Source organism: Diorhabda carinulata, chromosome 6 (assembly GCF_026250575.1).
Source record: "Diorhabda carinulata isolate Delta chromosome 6, icDioCari1.1, whole genome shotgun sequence".
Taxonomy (NCBI): domain Eukaryota; kingdom Metazoa; phylum Arthropoda; class Insecta; order Coleoptera; family Chrysomelidae; genus Diorhabda; species Diorhabda carinulata.
In genome coordinates, this window is record NC_079465.1 from 891,480 (window position 1) to 915,670 (window position 24,191).

Sequence of the window (24,191 nt, forward strand, 5' to 3'; positions counted from 1 at the left end):
CGATTTTCTTCAATTCAAATGAGAGTGAGAGCGGAAGAAAAATAGAAAAATGAACTAATAATAGAATCATATTTTACATTACCACACACGTTGCCATATTATTTAAAGAAAATTCACAAATTCATAAATTATAATTGAGCTAAAATAATTATTCATTTTCACTAATAATTACGAAGTCTGGCAACGTTGTTTAAAAATGACGTAATACTCTAGACGTACGTACATGATTATTATTACGTATTATCAGTGTATTCATTTTCTTAAATAAAATATAAGCAGACGCAAAAGAATAATATTTTAGTAAACTAATAGACACTTAATTAAAAATTGCCGAAAAAAGTAAGTGGTAGTATTGTAGCTGCTCTTTTAACGTTTTATTTGAATATAAAAATTTGATTTTGTTATATTCCGTTATTTCTGCGCCCAACTCTATAATTTTTTGTAACGATAACAAAAAATCTATCCTATAGTCGATTTGTATTTATTTACTAATATAATATCAAAGGTTGTGACTTATAACGATATAAAAAGATAACGAGACTGTTAGATAACTTCTTATAAATCCAAGTTCACCAATAAGACAACCGGCATCGGTTAGAAATTTATTCAGTTATGAGGCTACTTTCACGTAAAGTGTTGTTTCTACAAAAAATTATTAGTGTTAGAAACATGGCAACTTCTAATTATCTTATTAACGATTCTAAATATTCGTTTTTAAAAGATTTGGGATTAAAAGAAAAAAATTTAGGTGTTTTTGATGGTAATTGGAAAGGATCTGGCCCAGTAAGTAAAAAAATATTAGTAAACCCCAATGCAGATTCATATAATTATATAGTAATAACAAAAATATGTTGCCAAAGTTTTAAAAATAGTGTGATAATGTAATAAATTGTTTTAAATATACATAAATATAAATCATAAAATTATCAGATGTGACAACAAAGCAAAAAACGTTCGTTTTATAATTATTTGAAAAACCATAGAACTGATTGATTAACCTTAACAATTGAACGAACTTCACACTACTCAATTTCCGAATGACATTAAATTGGTATTTATACAGTGTTGATCTGAAATATCGACATACTTTTTTATAGACAATTCAGTCAGTATGTCCCAGTAATGGTAAAGTAATAGCTGAAGTTCAACAAGGTTCTATAACAGATTACGAAGCGTGCGTGGAAGCTTCTAAAGACGCTTGGAATGTTTGGGTCGAGGTACCGGCACCGAAAAGAGGTGACATCGTACGACAAATCGGCAACGCGCTTAGAGCCAATTTAATACCTTTGGGAAAATTAGTCTCTCTCGAAATGGGAAAGATTTTACCTGAAGGTATAGGGGAGGTTCAAGAATACGTGGATATTTGCGATTACGCGGTAGGTTTATCCAGAACTATCGGCGGATCTGTTCTACAGTCCGAAAGACCAAAACACGCGCTATTAGAAAAATGGCTTCCGCTCGGAGTCGTTGGAGTCATTTCGGCTTTTAACTTTCCGATAGCAGTATACGGTTGGAACAGCGCTATAGCTATGGTAATAATAATAATAATAATACCTAAATTAATTTAAAGTGTACTGGTAATAATTATTTAGGTGTGTGGCGATACGTTGGTATGGAAAAGCGCCGAAACTACACCGCTCATTTCAATCGCTACAACGAAGATTATACAAGACGTTTTAGAAAATAATCACTTACCCGGAGCTATTGCTACTTTATGTTGCGGTGGAGCGAACATAGGAAAAGCTATGGCGACTGATAGTAGGATTAAATTATTATCTTTCACCGGTAGTACTCAAGTTGGACAACAGGTTAAAAAAAAACGACGTTGTAAAGAATTTTCTTTGCATATATAATGTATTTTAGGTGGGAATCGAAGTTCAAAAGAGATTCGGCAAAGTATTATTGGAACTAGGAGGTAATAACGCCATAATTGTAGCGGAAGATGCGAACGTCGATATGGTGGTACGGGCTAGTTTATTTGCGTGCGTTGGTACCACCGGACAGAGATGTACTACTACAAGAAGACTGATAATACATGATAAGGTAACTGTGATTTTGTCCTGTGATTGACGGTGCAGTGTCATATCAATAAACGTTGTAGTTCTATGGTTGACGTATATATGACATTGACGTATGTATAAATTTATTTTTAGGTTTATTCAGAGGTTTTGGAGAAATTGAAGAAAGCTTATAGTCAAGTTTTGAATAGAGTAGGAGATTCTTTAGATGATAATGTACTTGTTGGTCCTGTTCACAACAAACAAGCTGTACAAAAATACGTGGATACTATAGATCAAATCAAAAAACAAGGTGGCAAAATCGAAATTGGTGGAAATGTAAGTTAACACTTTTTATTTATGTATTAAACTTATTAAATTTATGATTATTTTTTTTATATTCTAGGTATTAAATAAACCTGGGTTCTTTGTCGAACCTACCATTGTGACTGGGCTTCAACACGATAATCCCTTAGTTCACAATGAATGTTTTGCTCCGATTGTATACGTTTTGAAAGCAGATAGTTTTGGTCAAGCTATTCAATGGAATAACGAAGTTCCACAAGGATTATCGTCGAGTTTATTCTCACAAAATGTAGGATATATACTTCATGTAAGTGAAATTTAATTAAATTTTATCATGTTCTCTCAATTTTCTTACATTTTTATCCATTTGAAAGCTTTGAATTGAGTACCTGTAATACGAGGGGTTTCCTAAAGTCATTATATCGCGCTGGTTCTAAAATTTCAATTCTTACCTTGTAAACTGAAACTAGTTTTTAGTTTTTGTATAAAAAAAATTACTTTCACCTTCCACTATATCAAAAATGTTGTTTTTTGATTCAATATTGATTTTTTCTCTTGTAAATTGAACTTTTGAAAATATTTCACTGAAATATGAACACCGTTTTACAATTGTTTAGGACTATGGTATTTTTGAATGAAAGTATGTTTTCACTTCAATATATGAGGGCGATGTGTAAATTTTGTTACTTTATTTCTTCTTTTAGTAGATTAAAAACTTTTAAGGCACTTTTCGGTGATTCATTTGCGACATTTCATAGCAAAATGTGTCTATTATTGAAAAAATTGTATTTCATACATTATTTACATGAAACAATGTTCATATTTGACTTCTAGTGGATTGGTCCTAATGGATCAGATTGTGGTATAGTAAATGTGAATATACCAACATCTGGAGCGGAAATAGGAGGAGCTTTTGGCGGGGAAAAAGCCACAGGAGGCGGTAGAGAATCCGGTAGTGACTCATGGAAACAATATATGAGAAGAACCACTGTCACTATTAACTATTCCAAAGATCTACCTCTAGCACAAGGCATTAAATTTGAATAATGATTTTTATATATTTTTTTTTAGAAAATAAATAAAATATATTAAAAACGTTTTTATTTTGAAATACCAAACATATCCTTTCATTATCAGCTTCCATAATTTACACAAATTTCTTACTTTACCAAAGAAAATATATTACGACCCCGGTAGAAGATGTTTACATTTTTGACAGCCATGTACTTGAGAAATTACTTTGACACAGCGATCATAGATATTTTTTTACATGAAGTGATTTTAAATATAATTTTATGTTTCGAGCACTCGAAGTTTATTCAATCTAACGGATTGTCAAAATCAGCTGATTTAAAAATGACAGTCATGTGGTAAACAAATGCTTTTGCCGTGTCTGTGTTGTTTGTGAGAGTATTTGTTCAATTTGAGACCTTATTATTCCCGGTTCTGTTGCAAAATGTTTTCTTACAGCATTGCTACTCAAAGAAATACGGAAACCTATTTTTTTTTCGATCATTCAGTATCGTGCTTAGTGTAGGTAAATGTAGTATGAAAACGAAATATATAGGAAACTTGTGGAGAAAGTACAGAATTCTGACTAAATCTCTATATAAAATCGAAAATAAAACAATCGAATTACTCGAAAAAAAATCAAGAAAAACTTACATTACGTTCATACGAGAACGTCGGTTGCTTACCTCACATCAGTTTGACGTAAATCATCTGTTTTTTTAGATCACCTAATAATCATTTACTGTGTTCGGCTATGTGAATCTGATGACTCTCACTGTTTGGTATCGTTCGGCAATTCACTTTATTTTGATCTTACTGCTCTGTCACTTTCCGTTAAATAAACTTTTAAGCACTCTCAGTAAGATCTCTTTGTACCGAATCTTGAAAGAGAGTTCTCAAACTTGTTTTGACTTTTGACATTTTACCGTTTATCAATTAAATTATTTCAAAATGAAAAAGTGGAAGTACATATATCTGAAGAGCATAGTTATGCAGAAGAGTTTGTCTCAAGATTTAGTTAAAATCAATCAGTTTTAATTATGCCTAATTTTTTTAATATACTTATGTTCGCGTGATTTAAATCGCTTTCTGTTCCGCGAACAGCATTGCCGAACGCACCTATTGCCGTAACGTCAAATATATTCAAAAAAGAAGAAATGAAGGGCATATGTTATAAGAGATGATGTCGAAAAAGAAGAGTAGTTCAAATAGGTTTGTTTACATTTCAAAAATAGAAATTATATTAAAAAAAAAGGATTAGATTTTATTTATTTATTATTCATTATATATTTTTAATAATTATCACAATATACTGTAACAATAATATATCTATAACATGGAATAAATCTCTAGCTGTTTTCTTCTCTGTATTTTAACTTGTTCTACAAAAGATTGAATTTTGTGATCGAGTACATGAGGAGAAAGAACATCGTTGCTTTTTGTATTATATTGCCTTTGATACTTGAATACAAAGCCTAGTAAGTGCCAGATTGAAAACTCTGGCCACAAGACATCAGTAAAACATATATCCGTGTCTGATATTTGCCAGAGTAAAAAATCACTAAGTCTGCTTTCTCCCGAGGTTCGAATCAATATCTCTGGGTTTCTACTCAACTGGGTATATAAACAACTGGAAATTAATTCTTCTGATACATCACCGTTATCAATTAAACCATCTTTTATCCCTTGTAATATTGTTTTAAGACTGTAAGTCATTTCTTCCCTAGATGTATAAGAAAACGCTACATTTAGTATACTTTTCGTATTGTTTTCAGTAAGAAGAGCAGCTTCTGCTATAAGTTTTCGTAAATCTTCGGGAAGCAAAGATAAATTACCTATCACCCTTATGCAAACACCTTCTTGCATAAGTTTATCTTTCTCTTCGAAAATTTTACGAAACTTTTCTTTCGCTAATTCCATCAAAGCATCTACCTAAATATTAAATATGTGGAATTAATTATAAAGATTCGTTAACGGATAATTACTTACTTCATCAGGTGATCTTTTGAAATTTTCTATACTAAACGCATAAACCGTCACTTCTTTTATTCCCAATTCGCGACACCAGTGAAGGCATTCTGCCAATTTTTCGAATCCTTTGGAGTGACCTACTGCTTTTTGTACATTAGTTTTTTTAGCGTATCTTCTATTGCCATCCATTATGATAGCTATGTGATTTGGTACTGGCCCGCATTTTAAAACTTTGATACAAAATTTTTGAAACTCGGTTAGGTTGTTAGAACCAACCCAAGACATTTTCACTTCTACTCAGTTAGTTAATTTTAATGATTATCTTCAAAATTCACTACGTTTACAAAAATATTTTACTAAACACGCATTTTATAACTTAAATAGAAATTCAAAATAACATACATTTTAATAAAATTAAATATCTTCATTCATACACATAACCTAAAATTAACTTCAGTTAATTTTTCGGGTACGTCTTATGTTCGTAATCGATTGAAAAGTTTGTTCCAACAATAGCTAAAAGTAGTTCGGGTCTGTATTTAATTTGAGCGTTTCAACAAGCAATGAATATAATTTGTTATCAAGAAAGAAAAATCAAAATCGGAATTGTAAATGAATTAATTTTATAGCCACAAATTCATTTTTAATTTAGCTTTATTATAACCATCGATCTGATCTAATAGTATAGTAACCAGTGATGAAAGCATAGATAAATGTAATGTCTAGAAATAAAAAGTCTTCTATTACCAGCATAATAAATACACTGTTTTGTATGAAATTTAAGGATATTTTACACTTTATTTCCATGTTTAGTTATTGAAATGTGTTATTAGTAAATGATAATACAGATTTCATTTTATCCATAGTTTTTTTCACTTTATCATGTTGTATGCCATGCTTAACATTTGTCGTATGTCAATTTTCAATTGTTTTTAAGTTGATTCTATATATTCTTACAAAATGTTTAGTTGGAATGAAAAGTATTTGCCTTTTCCACCTATTTGTACGTACAAAACTGTAAATAGTAATATAGGTAATTGTTTTTCACTATTTAATCGATTATTTTCCTAACATTCATTTATTTCAGACTTCAATTACCTTCTTAGTTTATGTACGGAATGTAAATATTATCTCGATAATAACAAACATTTAGAAGCGGAATATTTAGTATTATCCAGAATAGTGTATCGTATGAAACAAAAATTTCGAACATCAAAAGATTTCAAAACTTTAGAAAAGCTATGCAAATGTTTAAGAGTGTATCTCGATATAAATCTCTCGTTCCATCTAATGCGATTTATAGAACTCATACCGACGAATATAGAAAAAGAAATGTATATTCCCTCGAAAAATTTATTAGATTATATATTAATTAGATTATTGTCGATGAAAAAGTTGTTGGAAAAAATTTCGGTTAACTGTGTACAAGCCGCGCATCTCTACAGCTTCAGGATCAAATCAGGACAATTTTGGAAGGTAGCTTTTTGTGTATACAGTCTAGTTTCTAGGATAGATATTTTAACCAAGCACAGTGAGAAGGAAGTTAGCAGATTTTATGAAAAGTTGAAGGAATTTTCAAAAGGATATAGTGTTAATGAAAATAATAAATAAATGGAGTGTCTCTTATTTTTTCCGGTGTTCTTACCCTAAGTTCCTAGTAGAATAGAATTTTTAAATCAAACAATAAGAAGTTTAAAAATTAATTTTATTTTACAATTATTATGAAATTACATTAAACTTAAGTACTACTAAATAGATAAGTGAGTAATTCAGGTGTATTCATTTCAATTTTATATTTTTGTCCGATTTCTTGAATTTTTAATCTTCTTCTAAGATGCGGTGGTTGATAACTGAAATAATTTACAAATTTTTACATTTTAAAGCACCTATAAGTTTCAAAAGACAGCTTTTTAGCTTTAATGTCAAATTAGAGGTATAAATATCGAAATTTAGTACCTTTCAGAATCTAATCTTCTTCTTCTAGCCATATTTAGAGCGGTATGTCGCACTAGAGGTCCTAACGCCCTTCTACTAACTACCATACCGTCTATTAGTGGTGAAGCTAGACCTACACGACCAGTAGGTCCTTGTATGTGCACCCTAAGTAATCCCGTTGATAATAAATGCAAAAATATTACCAAAACATCACTGGTACTTTCTTTACCATCAGTTTCCAAACCGGTATCCATAGATAAAAGCAATTCATCTAAATATAATACAAATTTAAAGAAAAAATCATTTTAATTGTTTTTTTTTACCTATAGGTAACGTCAAATGGTCTTCGAAGCTTTCCAACCATACAACCATTATTTTAGTATTGGTATGAGGATGCAGTATGGATTTATGGGAAGTTCTTTTAGGTTTTTCCAAATCCAAACTCGAAATTCTTTTTTCCGATAAATTCTTTTCGTTCCAAGCTGAAATTGAATCGAAACCGCGCCCCAAATCGGACTCGGATTTACATTGGGAAGGAATAACGAAAGCTATTTCCGAACAAGCATCGGCCCAATAAAGTACGTGAGTCGAACCGTCGTACGAAGTTCGTTTTTCCACTTCTTCGGTATCATTATTCGGCGATATCTTCCAACTAGTTGATACGTGACCGGTCCATCCTGAAAATAACGTTTACTCACCATATCGCGTCGTTAAAACGAAAAATCTAGTTTCCTCGCGAGTTTTACACTATATTTTTTCGACGACCTAATAAGTAGTGCAGTTTTACTAACCTGGATGACTGCCAACTTCTACTGCCCACCCTAAAGTGTGTACAAATTCCCAAAAATAAGTGGAAATTGAGTTTTCGTTTGAAATATTGTTGATTATATCTTGAGCGCTGGTCTGTCGCGATTTTACATAAAATAAATGAACGGTATCACAAGTTCTCGGACTCATATTATCTAACATCAGTAGATCTTTACAGAATTCATTAGCGCTACTATCTATAACTGATAAATGGCTACTGTCGTCTTCTTTGTTCTAAAATGAAAACTTAGTTTATACAGGATGGACACATTAGTCATCGATAAGTGACCGGAGTGCGAATTTTAGAGCTAATCACCCCCAGTAGTTTATTATTTAATAACAAAAAATTTATGGTTCAACTTATGTTGGTATAATCAAAATTATATGACTGATATGGCAAATTCTACAAAAATTGACGATTCCAAATGATTACGACGTCTTACGAGGGATGTTACATCAGAAATATAAAAAAACTTTGTGTGTTTATGGGAATTAAACCATAAAAAAGCTTCATTCCAAATTTTTGTTTCAACTCCTAACAATAATACAAAATTTAGACATTTCTAAGGGATGTTTAGGAATATAGATAAATCCTAGATTCATCACAAACACACTCAAATCAAAAGCTAGAAAAAAAAAACAACAGATTGTTCATAAATTATTTTCGAAAAGTACAAAAAACATTCAATTGTAACTATTATTGGACCAATTAAAGAAAAACTAGTTCTATATGTATAAAAAAAGCAGAAGTTGGGGTTGGAATAGCTTCTACAGCCATCATAATCTCCAGATTCAACCCCTAGTGACCACTATGTGTTTCCAGGTATAAAAATAAGTTCCAAGGAAATAAAAATCAAAAACAAATTTTCATTATGTAAATAAGTAAGAGAACTTACCTGTAAAAGATAATTTTATTTATTTGATGTAAAAAATGTGTTGAGATATCCAAATAAACAACTCAGCTTCAACAATTTGAGACGAGTTGCTAGTTACAAGAGAAACTTCAGAAAATACTCTATTTTCTAAATCGACAATGAAACATCTATTCCATTATCACAAATCCTCAAATTTTATTAAAAAAAAAATTATCACATTCAAGTATTTATTTGTAAAGGAATTAATACATTGTTAAAAAAAGTTATACCCGAAAATATTCAACTTATTTTCATTTCTTTTACCACTCAAAATTGTCTTATACGTATTTCAACCAATCCCGCAAACTTTAAACGTTGTTATGACCAATAACATGTTGATTTTCAAATAAATATTAATAAAAATAATAATAATTTTATGGATTAACTAAATCACGTCGAAAAAACTAGTTACATATATCATTACCTAAATTTGACATAACGAGCACAACAGCTGATCGGTTGAGATCATCGAATTAACAATAAACGATGGAACGCAACAATTGATCGGTTGTGATAATCGAATTAAAAGTGGAGGAAGGAACACAACAAATGATTGGTTGATATCATCGAATTAAAAGTGAAGGAAAGATCGTAACAGTTGATCGGTTAAGATCATCGAATTAAAATTAAAAGACCGAACACATCAACTGATCAGAAATAAAGGAAAGAGTACAGCAATGGCTGATCGGTTGAAATCATCGAATTAAATGCGATAAAAATGGCTAACAGCAAAATCCGTTTTACCATAGGCGTGCTATAAAACAATTTTTTGATAAAAAATATTCTGAAAAAAAATGTATTATTTTTGTTTTTCTAAATAAAACCAAATCTAATATTACAAAAAAAAATTAAATTGATTAATAATTATTTTTAAATCAATATTCGATATAGATACGGGGTATATATAAAAAGTAGATATACGAGGGTTATATGATAATTGATTAGATTGATATAAATACCTCCGATTCCTCCAATGATAGCAGACCGAAATAGGACAGGAACAAACGAGCCGTTTGGAATTCATGACATACAGGGGGCGGCGAATATTCAATTAAATTCGATTCGGAACGAGACTGATTTATGTTGTTTTCCTGTAAAACTTGTTTATTAACCAACATATTGATCAAATCAATATCTTTTTTTATTTCGTTTTCCGATAATACTGAATCCAAAGTCGGTATTGAAAAATCACTACGATAAACAATTAATTAGTCGATCAATTGACAGAAAAGAACGAATTCACGTACACTTTACATTGCAAAACTCTATCTACCCCGTCGGGGAAATATTTCTGTTTCGCCGCCGGTTTTAACGGAGTTTCTTGCATCGCAACAGGCCGCCACGCGTTGTGCACGTGGTGCTGCGTTCCCGATTTATGCCTGGGTAAATGTCGTAGTTGCATAGTCCACGCGTGGCGTCCGAAAGGTCCGCGAACCAATAGAGTCACCGTCGGTTGAGGATCCTAAACGAGACAAATTTTAAACCGAACAATTTCTCGAATCGTCTCAATTTATTTACCTGGTCGTTTCCTAACGGTTCTTCCAGCAGCGCCACCATGACGGATCCTTCGGTTATGAAGTATCTGAATTTTTCCACGGCCGCCGATTGGTCGTTGCAAGCGGTGGGCCACGAATTGCAATGTTTCAATAACGACAATTCGTCCAATAGCGACGACACCGATTCCGGTCCGCATTCGCTGGGAAAATACGACACTTGTTCCAATATACAAGTCAATAGATTTTCGGCGGCGTCTCTAACCCTCATCGAAGCCGGTTTCAGATCTTTCTCTTCCTTCATTTTGATCGGTTCGCCGGGTTTGCCCACTGATTTAGTACCGGATATTCCCAATTCGGCGACTTCCAATACCTAATGTATAGGTTATGTGTTCAAAATTTGAGGTTAGAAATCGAATCGCGACAGCGTTGTTAAATATTTAAATATTTGAACTTACAGTCGTTAAACAATCCTTATCGCGAAGTAAATAAGGATGTTCTAACAACCAAACGGAACAGCACTGGAACGCGGCGACGATGGTCGAATGTAAATCTTTGGAATGGGCTTGAGGTGGTCGGGAACATTGAGAAATAATATAATCGCACAACCATTTTACCGCCCTTTTGCATTCCATGGCATCTAAACGACAACGGAAAACATAACCTCACTATCGAAAACCGTACGTATAGAGACGGGATTTCCATTATTACGAATTTTATTCGAATCCCATCTCTATACAATTACAATTACCTGATCCTTTGATGTGGATTCGAGCTAAGCCGGATAAAAGTTCTAAAGCTGCTAAAGAAACGTTCAAATCGGTTTTCCACGATGAAATTAAACGGTGACATACGAGATATGTCGCTCTAACGAAAAGCGCGTGCGCAGAATCTGTAAGAAAGTTCTGTAATCGTTACCGTGAATGTTATTTGCGTAGAGTTTGCTATTTCTGACATATGACATTTGACAGAATTCGAATTGTCGTCAGAATTCGTTATTTAGATTTTATTGGACGTTTGCAGTTTTGACATATGACAAATGGCATGGTGTAAAGCGGAAAATATTTCGAGATTCAATGAAAATTATTTTTCGTAAGTTTCAACCAATTGTGTCACGATTCATTTTTTCATATTTTTTGAAATTTTGAAATTTTTGACATATGACATTTGACTTTTGCAATTTTTGACATATGACATTTGACAGAATTCGAATCGTCGCGTTGAAAAAATCAGTTGTTTGCGTCAGAATTCGTTATTTAGATTTTATTGGACGTTTGCAGTTTTGACATATGACAAATGGCATGGTGTAAAGCGGAAAATATTTCGAGATTCAATGAAAATTATTTTTCGTAAGTTTCAACCAATTGTGTCACGATTCATTTTTTCATATTTTTTGAAATTTTGAAATTTTTGACATATGACATTTGACTTTTGCAATTTTTGACATATGACATTTGACAGAATTCGAATCGTCGCGTTGAAAAAATCAGTTGTTTGCGCCAGAATTCGTTATTTAGATTTTATTGGACGTTTGCAGTTTTGACATATGACAAATGACATGGTGTAAAGCGGAAAATATTTCGAGATTCAATGAAAATTATTTTTCGTAAGTTTCAACCAATTGTGGCACGATTCATTTTTTCATATTTTTTGAAATTTTGAAATTTTTGACATATGACATTTGACTTTTGCAATTTTTGACATATGACATTTGACAGAATTCGAATCGTCGCATTGAAAAAATCAGTTGTTTGCGTCAGAATTCGTTATTTAGATTTTATTGGACGTTTGCAGTTTTGACATATGACAAATGACATGGTGTAAAGCGGAAAATATTTCGAGATTCAATGAAAATTATTTTTCGTAAGTTTCAACCAATTGTGTCACGATTCATTTTTTCATATTTTTTGAAATTTTGAAATTTTTGACATATGACATTTGACTTTTGCAATTTTTGACATATGACATTTGACAGAATTCGAATCGTCGCGTTGAAAAAATCAGTTGTTTGCGTCAGAATTCGTTATTTAGATTTTATTGGACGTTTGCAGTTTTGACATATGACAAATGACATGGTGTAAAGCGGAAAATATTTCGAGATTCAATGAAAATTATTTTTCGTAAGTTTCAACCAATTGTGTCACGATTAATTTTTTCATATTTTTTGAAATTTTGAAATTTTTGACATATGACATTTGACTTTTGCAATTTTTGACATATGACATTTGACAGAATTCGAATCGTCGCGTTGAAAAAATCAGTTGTTTGCGTCAGAATTCGTTATTTAGATTTTATTGGACGTTTGCAGTTTTGACATATGACAAATGGCATGGTGTAAAGCGGAAAATATTTCGAGATTCAATGAAAATTATTTTTCGTAAGTTTCAACCAATTGTATCACGATTCATTTTTTCATATTTTTTAAAATTTTGAAATTTTTGACATATGACATTTGACTTTTGCAATTTTTGACATATGACATTTGACAGAATTCGAATCGTCGCGTTGAAAAAATCAGTTGTTTGCGTCAGAATTCGTTATTTAGATTTTATTGGACGTTTGCAGTTTTGACATATGACAAATGGCATGGTGTAAAGCGAAAAATATTTCGAGATTCAATGAAAATAACTTTTCCTAAGTTGGCAAAATCAACAAATTGTGTCACGATTTAATTTTTCATATTTTATTGGACTTTTGAAATTTTTGACATACGACATTTGACAGAATGTAAATAAACGAAATTAGTCGTGTTTTAAGGGAAAATATATTTTAAACGTTAGCAATCGTGTTGAAAATTGTGTCAGAATTTATTTTCTCACATTTTATTGATCTTTTAGAATTTTTGACATATGACATTTGACTTTTGCAAATTTTGACATATGACATTTGACTTTTGCAATTTTTGACACATGACATTTGACTTTTGCAATTGTTGACATATGACATTTGACTTTTGCAATTTTCGTCATATGACATTTGACAGAATGTGAATAAACAAAGTGTAGACAACCGTGTTAACAAAATATGACATATTTTATACCAAGGATGTAAAGCATCTGTCATATATTAGCATTTTTGCAAACTCATCGTAAAAACTTCATTATTATAATTTAAACAGCATATAGAATAATAAAAATTTTTAAGAAAACAATTAGTTTAGGGATAAGTGATGAAATAAGTTGCAAGAAAAATTTTCCCGACTAATCAACATAACTTGGCAACGCTGTAACTTATTCTACAAAAAATCAAAACGACAGTTTCTTTTAGGTTATGATGTGTAACTACCCTAAAATATGCCGTGTTGCCAAGTTCGTTGGTTGGTACGGAAAAGATCGGAAATAATTATATTTTTGTTGTTTAATTAGTTAAAAATGGAATAATTGGGTTTTTGAGAAGAAACATACCTAAAGGTAACAATAGCGGATCATTATCATTGAAACCAAACTGATCGGGTGTTGTGGAACGATCACTGCTAGCCATGCTCACCATACTTGCCGTATCAGAAGCTATACAAGCGGAAATACAAGCCAATACAAAATAAATAATATTGAAACGGAAAATTAAAGTGCATTTTTTCAAATGTTAACAAAAAAATCTTTTATTCAAAATGACAAAACAGCATCGTGTTTTCTTTATAAACTATAAATTAACACCTCGTATATCAATTCTGTTACGTATCAAATTTAAATAACGATCCGATTTAAAAATTATTTTTCAAGAAAATCAGTTTTCTCAGTGTAAATAAATGTATGCGTGTATATTATGCCTAACCTCAAATTATTCATTTGCGATTTCGATTATTTTTTTTTTTAATTGTTAACATTTGAATCATATCATGCTTATCGTAAATAGTGAATATAAGAAAAAAATAAATTTAAAATTAGCAAATTTTCTCTATTCTCTTATCATATTAAAAGTTATTTTACTAAAGTCAAATATTAGCATTGCATTACAGTTTTCTAGAACTAATTTATTCGATGTATTACACTAGTAGTTAAACTGGAACAAAGGTGGCGTATCAGTTTTAAACGTCATTACAATTGCCTTAATAATACATCAATAAGAGACCATAGAGTTAATATTACTGTCAGAGGTTGTTACTAAAAGGTTATGTTTACATTAAGATAAGATTTTGAACATTTTTTCGAAATTTTTCTGCAAATATAGTGAATATTTGTCTTGAAAACGCTTTATTGTTTATTCTAAATGTTTAATTATGTTTTGAACTTGGAAAAATTGAATAATAGTTTGGAAGCACGCTGAAAAGATGATTCAAGTCCCGCATTATGTTTTGAATCATGGGTAAACGATTAAAATCTAACAATTAATGAAGCAACTACGAACATTTGAGTACGTTTCGATAGTAATTCAGGTAAAGACAATTGTAATGAATCATTTTGTGAGAATCGCGTGAGAAAATTTGCTAGTTTCATTTTTGAAATTTCCAACCTTAAAATTCCTCACCAGAACTCAATAAATTCGAACATTCGGTCGAATTTTGCGTGACTTGTTCAACTTTTTCGAAAATGGCCGAATCTTGGACGCACAAAAACAAACCCCCTAATAACATGTGAGTATTCTGGGAATCGGTTTCAATTTGTAAGGCGTTCATTAAAAGGTTCATCAGTTTCGGTTTTAATTGCAAAAAATTGACGGATTTGTCGTTGGAACCTACGAAATATGTCATCTTATAAATCACACTACTCTGTGTAAAAAATTATAGTTGGAAAATTTTTATTTATTCATGTTTTGAAACATTTTGTGATTCTGTTTTCAAATTTTTTCATCTAAATAACGATAAATTGTGCAATATATGCAATTGAAATTTAAGTGAGTAATATTGGCGACGGTGTAAATTATTATATTAGTATGAATTGAGTTGATGTACGAGGGTTGCAAAACAAATTAATTTTATGTCAAAAATTTTATATCTAATTCATATAATTATCATCATTATCATAAGATCTATTTATATGTTTTTCGTGACGATTTATATTCGTTTCATAGTTTATTTCCATATGAAATCAATTAAAAATAATAATAAATTATTTTTATCTGATTTTATATGATAAAACAACTAAAATCAAGACAAATAATCATGAAAAAATAGTTATTTCGATATAATCTACATTTTTAATTAGATGAAAAAGCTTTTCTCAAATATAGGGTGATTCAAATATAATTTTTTAATTCAAAAATGCGTTTAAAACTAAAAATTTTGTGGAAATTACGAAATTTGTTTTGTTTGGAATCCATATTTAAAAATGGCCGTTGTGACATCATCACTAACACGAGATATAAATAATTATGACAGTTTTTATTAAAATAAGATAATTTAGTTATAAAAATAACAAAAAATACGATAATTAATGAAATATTCTTCAATTAATTCGTTGAATGATTATTTTTTCTATAATAGCTCCCATATTGAAATCTAAAAAACCAAGTACCACAAAATATATTACGTATACTATGTTGCCAGCTTTAATTATGTCTAAGGAAAGATAGGTAATGAATATTTTAGACGAAAATTGTTGAAATATCACTTTTTTTGTCAATAAAACATTTAATAATGTTTCAGGAAACATGGGAAATGGATATTTTAGTCGAAAATTGTTGAAATATTAATTTTTTCTTTGATAAAATATGATTATTTTTGTTTTTTTTTTAATAATCGAGATAAAAGTATGCAAAAAAATATTAATCGTCTATTTATAATAGTTTTCTTAGTGTATATAAATCAAACGGAGTCTATATAACCTAGTACCACAAAATATAACAAGTATACCGTGTTGCCAGCTTTAATAATGTTCCAGGAAACATGGGAAATGGATATTTTAGACGAAAATTGTTGAAATATTAATTTTTTTATCAATAAAATATGATTATTTTTGTTTTTTTTAATAATCGAGATAAAAGTATGCAAAAAAATATTAATCATCTATTTATAATAGTTTTCTTAGTGTATATAAATCAAACGGAGTCTATATAACCTAGTACCACAAAATATAACAAGTACACCGTGTTGCCAGCTTTAATAATGTTTCAGGAAACATGGGAAATGGATATTTTAGACGAAAATTGTTGAAATATTAATTTTTTTATCAATAAAATATGATTATTTTTGTTTTTTTTTCAATAATCGAGATAAAAGTATGCAAAAAAATATTAATCGTCTATTTATAATAGTTTTCTTAGTGTATATAAATCAAACGGAGTCTATATAACCTAGTACCACAAAATATAACAAGTATACCGTGTTGCCAGCTTTAATAATGTTCCAGGAAACATGGGAAATGGATATTTTAGACGAAAATTGTTGAAATATTAATTTTTTTATCAATAAAATATGATTATTTTTGTTTTTTTTTCATAATCGAGATAAAAGTATGCAAAAAAATATTAATCGTCTATATATAATAGTTTTCTTAGTGTATATAAATCAAACGGAGTCTATATAACCTAGTACCACAAAATATAACAAGTATACCGTGTTGCCAGCTTTAATAATGTTCCAGGAAACATGGGAAATGGATATTTTAGACGAAAATTGTTGAAATATTAATTTTTTTATCAATAAAATATGATTATTTTTGTTTTTTTTAATAATCGAGATAAAAGTATGCAAAAAAATATTAATCGTCTATTTATAATAGTTTTCTTAGTGTATATAAATCAAACGGAGTCTATATAACCTAGTACCACAAAATATAACAAGTATACCGTGTTGCCAGCTTTAATAATGTTTCAGGAAACATGGGAAATGGATATTCTAGACGAAAATTGTTGAAATATTAATTTTTTTATCAATAAAATATGATTATTTTTGTTTTTTTTTCATAATCGAGATAAAATTATGCAAAAAAATATTAATCGTCTATTTATAATAGTTTTCTTAGTGTATATAAATCAAACGGAGTCTATATAACCTAGTACCACAAAATATAACAAGTATACCGTGTTGCCAGCTTTAATAATGTTCCAGGAAACATGGGAAATGGATATTTTAGACGAAAATTGTTGAAATATTAATTTTTTCTTTGATAAAATATGATTATTTTTGTTTTTTTTTTAATAATCGAGATAAAAGTATGTAAAAAAAATTCATTTATCAATTTATTAAACGAATATTCAATCAATAGTCGATATAAACGGATCTATATAACTTAGTACCACAAAATATAACATGCATGCGATGTTGCCGGTTTTATTTATTTATCTGGAATGATAGGGAAATTTATATTTCCGATGAAAATAGTTGAAATATGAATCTTTATGGTAATTACGTATAATTTTTCGAAATAATCGATACAAAAATGTGTAAAAAAGTCGATTTTTGTTATTTAAAATATTTTTTTTTTTCATTTTTAACCTCAAAAACGTAACTTTTTCACGAAAAAAAAAAACAAAATTTACCTGCATTTATAAGTTCCTTGATGTTAACGTTTTGAAAATGTAACGGCAATACCAATATGGACAATAATATCTGTATGGAGGATTTCCTCAATTCGATCCTATTGATATTATTGTTGAATTTCATATCTTTTTCCGGTAAAATGACCTCCAAAGCTGATACGAACGAGGGCAACAAAATCCTCACCCCGTCGAGATCGATATGAAACAAATTAATCGAATTCAACAGAACGGCGGCCGCACATTCGCCGCATTCTCTATTAGCCTGCACCCTCAAACCCTGCGAAACGGCCACGTAAAACCTGAAAAACCACCATCAAAACATATATATATATACGCCCAACGCGGAATTTCGAACGCCTACCTCGCCAAATACACCGGCAGAATTTCCTCGCCGGTTTTTTTGGCGCACACAATTCGGCATAGAGCGCCCAGAGCTTCCGCTCTACCGCTTTCGTATTTGTCTATGGTCAAACAACTCGGTAGTTCGTTCGTATCGATTACGGGTTGTTGGAACGATTTGCCATCTATGGTTACCGAATTGGGGCGTTTCGAGTCTCCTGTACGGAAAAATCGACGGTTAAATATCGGTAGATACACTGAGAAAAATGTCGACTCACTTTGCGATAGGTCGCAGCCGATGAAAGCCGCTTCGAAAAGCCATTCGCCGAATAGGTGCAACAACGTGTTGCATTTAGCCCTACCGGGAGCTAACGATATTTTCGATTCGTTGCCTCCGAACGAACTTAATGCTAAATTGAAAATAGATAAATGGGAAAATAAAAAAAATATATTTGTCTTTCGACCAGTCCGACCCTGCGTTCCGTTTACATTATCCAGCGCACCTAATAAGTGACGTCACAATGTAAACAAAGTACAGGATCGGACTGGATGTGAAGCTTATAACGTTTCAAGTCATAAAACCGTTTGATATTTTCAAGTGAGGTATTTTTCTCATGTATTCGATAAAAAAAACGAAAATTTATAAAAAAAAAATCATCAAAATCGGATGATTTTTCGATTTACTAGAACGAAAAAATAAATTACCTCTCCCGGTCCAACCCTGCATTTTGTTTATCTCATCTAGCGGACCTGATCAGTGACGTCACTTCACAGCGTTGTTACGCGTTGTAAACAAAGCACAGGGTTGTACTAGACGAGAAGCACGTAACATTGAAAATAATAAAACCGTATGATATTTTCATGTGAGGTATTTTCCTCATGTATTCGATAAAAAAAACGAAAATTTATAAAAAAAAAATCATCAAAATCGGATGAATTTTCGATTTACTGGAACGAAAAAATAAATTACCTCTCCCAGTCCAACCCTGCATTTTGTTTATCTCATCTAGCGGACCTGATCAGTGACGTCACTTCGCAGCGTTGTTACGCATTGTAAACAAAGCACAGGGTTGTACTAGACGAGAAGCGCGTAACATTGAAAATAATAAAACCGTTTGATATTTTCAAGTGAGGTATTTTTCTCATGTATTCGATAAAAAAAACGAAAATTTATAAAAAAAAATCATCAAAATCGGATGATTTTTCGATTTACTAGAACGAAAAAATAAATTGGCTCTCCCAGTTCAACCCTGCATTTTGTTTATCTCATCTAGCGGACCTGATCAGTGACGTCACTTCGCAGCGTTGTTACGCATTGTAAACAAAGCACAGGGTTGTACTAGACGAGAAGCACGTAACATTAAAAATAATAAAACCGTATGATATTTTCAAGCGAGATATTTTTCTAATATATCCTAACAAAAAAAAACGAAAATAAAAAAAAAAATCATCAAAATCGGATGAATTTTCGATTTACTGCAACGAAAAAATAAATTACCTCTCCCAGTCCAACCCTGCATTTTGTTTATCTCATCTAGCGGAACTGATCAGTGACGTCACTTCACAGCGTTGTTATGCATTGTAAACAAAGCACAGGGTTGTACTAGACGAGAAGCACGTAACATTGAAAATAATAAAACCGTATGATATTTTCAAGCGAGATATTTTTCTAATATATCCTAACAAAAAAAAACGAAAATCAAAAAAAAAATCATCAAAATCGGATGAATTTTCGATTTACTGCAACGAAAAAATAAATTACCTCTCCCAGTCCAACCCTGCATTTTGTTTATCTCATCTAGCGGAACTGATCAGTGACGTCACTTCACAGCGTTGTTATGCATTGTAAACAAAGCACAGGGTTGTACTAGACGAGAAGCGCGTAACATTGAAAATAATAAAACCGTTTGATATTTTCAAGTGAGATATTTTTTTAATATATCCTAACAAAAAAAACGAAAATTTAAAAAAAAAATCATCAAAATCGGATGATTTTTCGAATTTTTAAAACCAAAAAACGAAGGACTGCGGTATCAATAATATAAAATTACAATGTTTTCAGTAATTAAATCTTAATATTTCCGAAATCAGGTGAAACCTGAAGAATTCAATCAATTTATTAACAATTATATATTTTTTTAAAGCGACTCACCCAGTCCGCCCCTGCACATTATCCAGCGGACCGGATCAGTGACGTCACTTAACAACATTAGACACACACACACAATGTGCAGGGTCGGACTGGTTGGGAAGAAAAATTAATTTATGGAAATTAAATTGTAAATTCGACAATTTTAAGGTATATAATTATTAAATTTACTTACAACTCGTACTGGAAGTAGAGGTTGGACCGGAATTCAAAGTAGACACGGCTGAACTTCGACTCGTAGTGAGTCCTATCAAAGTAGATTTCGGAACACCTAATAAATTCATATTCAAAAATAAATATGGGCAGGTACAGATGATTTTCTTCGCAGACATATCAAATAATCACAAAGTGTTTATAAATTGTGAATTTTCAAAAAAAAATTAAGGTTTAGGTGATAAAATAGTGCACAGGGTCGATAATTTATTTTTGAAACAAAAAAATGCTAGAAACCCATTGGAGTTGGAGGAGAATATAATAAAAATGAAAGAGAAAATAATTCACGGACCATTTGTGGTCGCTAAGGGGAAGGGGTAGGTTTTTGAGGGTAAAAAAACGGTTTTTCTCGATTTCTGACAAAACTACAAGTGTTATGGAAAAAAGTTAAATACAAAAGTTGTAGGTAATAAAAGGATCTACAACTTTTGTATTTACACTTTTTTCACATAACCTCAAAATTTATGTGAAAAATTGAAATAACAAAATTTTTGGTTTTCTATTTTTATCTTTTACAAAAAATATTTTTTTTTTCGTGAAATTTAGTGAGAACATACATAAAAAGGTAAGTTTTTATTAAATTTCGTGGAAAAAAGAAAAGTTTTTTGTAAAAGATAAAAGAAAAAAACCAAAAACTTTGTTATTTCGATTTTTCACACAAATTTTGAGGTTACGTGAAAAAATTATAAACACAAAAGTTGTAGATCTTTTTATTATCTACAACTTTTGTATTTAACTTTTCACCATAACACTTGTAGTTTTGTCAGAAATCGAGAAAAACCGTTTTTTCACCCTCAAAAACCCACCCCCTTCCCCTTCCCTACCTCAGATCACCCGTAAATTATTTTTCCTTTCACATTTATCATATTCCCCTCCTTTTCCAATAGTTTTCATCCAACTAATTTTTCTTTATCCCTTTTTATCATTCTTAACTGCTATTTTATAAGTAGTATGTTAGTAAATAATGGCAAACACTGTATATAGAAACGTTATAAAAAAATATTAGAACTTTATACAACACAACAAACGTAATAAAGTGAAAAAAATGAAATAAATTCCCTTATTGTGTATCTAAATTCTATTATAGTCTAGTTAAATGACGAATCGAAGCTGGAATTGAAAGAAAAGCGTAAAAAGAAAAGAAAATCGCAAGAAATTGAACGAAACTTATTTGACATAAACAAAATTTTGAATACCACACATATATATTAATACTCGATATTTTTTTTTTTTCAAATAAATTTAGTTCGAAATAAAAAAAAGGAAAAGTACAAAATCTACCCTTAACAGAAGATGGTGTGACACTGAAACTTTTAGCTAACCGACGTTGACTAGATGGTGTAGGAGAATGAGTGATTGGAGGAGGTGCTTCTTTGATCTTGTCAGTACCGGCACCTGTTACCACAATGTCCCACCAAATAAGTTGTGCAATACCTACACGGACAATAAAAACATAGAAATTCACATAAAATAATTTGAAAATTAATTCGTACAAACCTAAAAACGCGTCGACTTGTCCGGCTATTCCCTTAACGGCTTTCAAAAAAATTAGGGGCAAATTTTGTAAACAAGGATGTTGACAAGGATCTACTAAACCTTCGGTACTTATAGCGAATTGAAGAAACTTCTCCGTTTGACTAATAACCTAAATAAAAACAATTTTCTTTCTAATATACAAGGATAATAAAACTTTTTTCCTACCTTAGGTTTGGTTAAACTAACAGGATTTCCTATTACATTCAAAAACCTGTACCAACTTTGCGCTACACAATCATTCGTCATACCCAGTGGTATCAAATCATCTTCACCTAAAATTTCATAAATATAAAGCCTCATATTTAGAAAAAAAATTGTATTCCAACCGATTTTTAATTCTGGAAACGTTGGACCGTACATAAATAATAATATTTTAGATGTAAGAGCAAGATTAACTCTATTCCACTGTTCGATAAGCGCAACTCTATGTCTCCAATTCATACACGATTCTTTTAACGTTTTCCATAAAGGTGGAGATGGAAAACATTGCGTACAAGCTATTAACCATATCTGGAACATTAAATTAATAAAATAAACAACGCGTTCAGCTGTAGATGCCCAACAAATCTCAATTTCCTTCTGCCACATATATCAAAACATACTAGTAACAAAAATGAGGCAACTATTGTATCCTGTAGCACCACAGATACTAATTTCACCTGAATCAGATAAACTCCAATCCACGCTTACTTCGCTATGTACCCCATAAGGAATCCTGACTGATTTGGTGCAAAAAAAACTTCTTCTGGGACTTTAGAAACTACTGGCAACAAACTTATTCCTTCCAGCCGTTAGGAAAGTCTCTAAACAAGAATATATAATACAAGCCAAGTGATTTAGTACTGCAGACTAACAGGAGACTTCATTACAAGTACTTATTTGACAAACTTGTAGATAGATTTGAGAATATTCAGTAAATGGAGTAAATATTCATGTTTCTCAATCACTTTGTATTGTTTAGACCTTCCAGAAACTCAAGATACCTTCATTTTTCTCTTCCGATCGATTCAGGTGCATCATTTCGTAATAGTCGATATGCCTCCCAGTTTCCTGCTTAAATAACTAAATTTCCCAATTGTATATTACCTCAAAAAGAACGCTCAAAACTCTCTCGCACAACTGATCTGCAATGTCGTCTTTAACTGAAGGTGGAGACAATAATGTATGATTAATATCCAATAAAAATAATAATAGAATTTCCCATGTAACTGTTTCTAATATTTTAGATTCGTGAGCAATTTGTTGTAAAGTTCTTAGTACTCGATGACATAACACTGCTTGTCTATGTATTATATCAAAACCTGTAAAAAATTTAATAAAAATATCGTTATGAATATACATCTTGACATATTACTTTCTCCTTTTCTTGGAATAAACAAATAACGTAAATGTCCTATTATTTTTCTACAATATATGTTTGGATCGTCTAGAAGAGGCTTGGGAACACATATTTTCGGATTTGGTAAAAGCGTAGTGAGCCATTCACAATAAATATTAACACAATCTTTGATAGCTTCATGTTCGGTTAAAGGTAAAGAAAGTCCGTAACAAATCACTTCCATACACCATTGTACCTTAAATTATTAAAAAAATGTATCACTTAATACATTTATAGTAACATATACTTACGTCTTTATCTGTTGTTAATGAGCTCTGTTCGGGGGGTTGGGTTATTCCTAAATTACTTGCTAGTTGGCGTACGAGGTTAGTAGTTATTTCTTTGCTTATAGTTAGTTCAAATTTTTCTAAAACACTATTGTTTTCTTGATCGTTGGATAAGCTTAAGGAAGTCCATTCTGAGTACATTCCTTTGTTCTCGCTACTCTCCTAAAAATTAATGTTAATATACAAAATGAAAGGAAATAATTAGAACATATACTTTTAAATTCATACGGTTGAATAGCCCCAAATTCATATGCGAGCCTTTTTAAGTTTTAAAAAAGCATATGAAAACTGGAACGAATCACTATAATAAGATCCACACTAATCAATATTTCGAATTTTATATAGTATACTAAAAAACAATTTAATATTAGTTTGACAACTACGAAAATGTCCGTACGTGTATTATTGGTAGTTCAAACGTATTGTTATTTTGACATTA

General features: G+C 30.8%; 4 protein-coding genes across 9 annotated transcripts; 2 read left to right on the plus strand and 2 right to left on the minus strand.

The window, feature by feature from the left end:
* Positions 1-505: 505 nt before the first annotated feature.
* On the plus strand, positions 506-3,398 carry LOC130895910 (alpha-aminoadipic semialdehyde dehydrogenase). The gene is made up of 7 exons (XM_057803521.1): positions 506-783; positions 1,098-1,532; positions 1,593-1,808; positions 1,864-2,043; positions 2,154-2,336; positions 2,404-2,610; positions 3,138-3,398. The coding sequence occupies exons 1-7, from the start codon at positions 613-615 to the stop codon at positions 3,348-3,350; spliced, it is 1,605 nt and encodes a 534-aa protein (XP_057659504.1). The 5' UTR covers positions 506-612; the 3' UTR covers positions 3,351-3,398.
* A 1,176-nt stretch (positions 3,399-4,574) lies between these two features.
* On the minus strand, positions 4,575-5,829 carry LOC130895080 (dehydrodolichyl diphosphate synthase complex subunit DHDDS). The gene is made up of 2 exons (XM_057802200.1): positions 5,304-5,829; positions 4,575-5,246 (listed from the first exon to the last, which is right to left on the minus strand). Exons 1-2 carry the CDS (start codon positions 5,568-5,570, stop codon positions 4,644-4,646), a joined length of 870 nt encoding a protein of 289 aa, XP_057658183.1. The 5' UTR covers positions 5,571-5,829; the 3' UTR covers positions 4,575-4,643.
* Positions 5,830-6,201: 372 nt separating this feature from the next.
* LOC130896052 (uncharacterized) lies at positions 6,202-6,905 on the plus strand. Its single transcript, XM_057803829.1, has 2 exons — positions 6,202-6,318; positions 6,373-6,905. The coding sequence occupies exons 1-2, from the start codon at positions 6,246-6,248 to the stop codon at positions 6,894-6,896; spliced, it is 597 nt and encodes a 198-aa protein (XP_057659812.1). The 5' UTR covers positions 6,202-6,245; the 3' UTR covers positions 6,897-6,905.
* A 68-nt stretch (positions 6,906-6,973) lies between these two features.
* On the minus strand, positions 6,974-24,190 carry LOC130896051 (ral GTPase-activating protein subunit beta). Of its 6 annotated transcripts, XM_057803823.1 has the most exons (23): positions 23,967-24,190; positions 23,717-23,914; positions 23,442-23,661; positions 23,174-23,388; positions 22,414-22,597; positions 22,253-22,359; positions 22,049-22,196; positions 21,833-21,985; positions 20,514-20,609; positions 18,468-18,599; positions 18,212-18,407; positions 17,851-18,149; positions 14,899-15,105; positions 13,839-13,940; positions 11,186-11,326; positions 10,893-11,074; positions 10,460-10,807; positions 10,189-10,403; positions 9,901-10,132; positions 8,012-8,261; positions 7,544-7,897; positions 7,242-7,491; positions 6,974-7,135 (listed from the first exon to the last, which is right to left on the minus strand). In XM_057803823.1, the coding sequence occupies exons 1-23, from the start codon at positions 24,000-24,002 to the stop codon at positions 7,024-7,026; spliced, it is 4,377 nt and encodes a 1,458-aa protein (XP_057659806.1). In that variant the 5' UTR covers positions 24,003-24,190; the 3' UTR covers positions 6,974-7,023. The 6 variants fall into 6 exon arrangements, with proteins under 6 accessions (XP_057659806.1, XP_057659808.1, XP_057659809.1 ...); XM_057803825.1 differs by lacking the exon at positions 13,839-13,940 and having other exon boundaries at positions 23,967-24,176; XM_057803826.1 differs by lacking the exon at positions 21,833-21,985 and having other exon boundaries at positions 23,967-24,154.
* Between the last annotated feature and the right edge of the window lies 1 nt (position 24,191).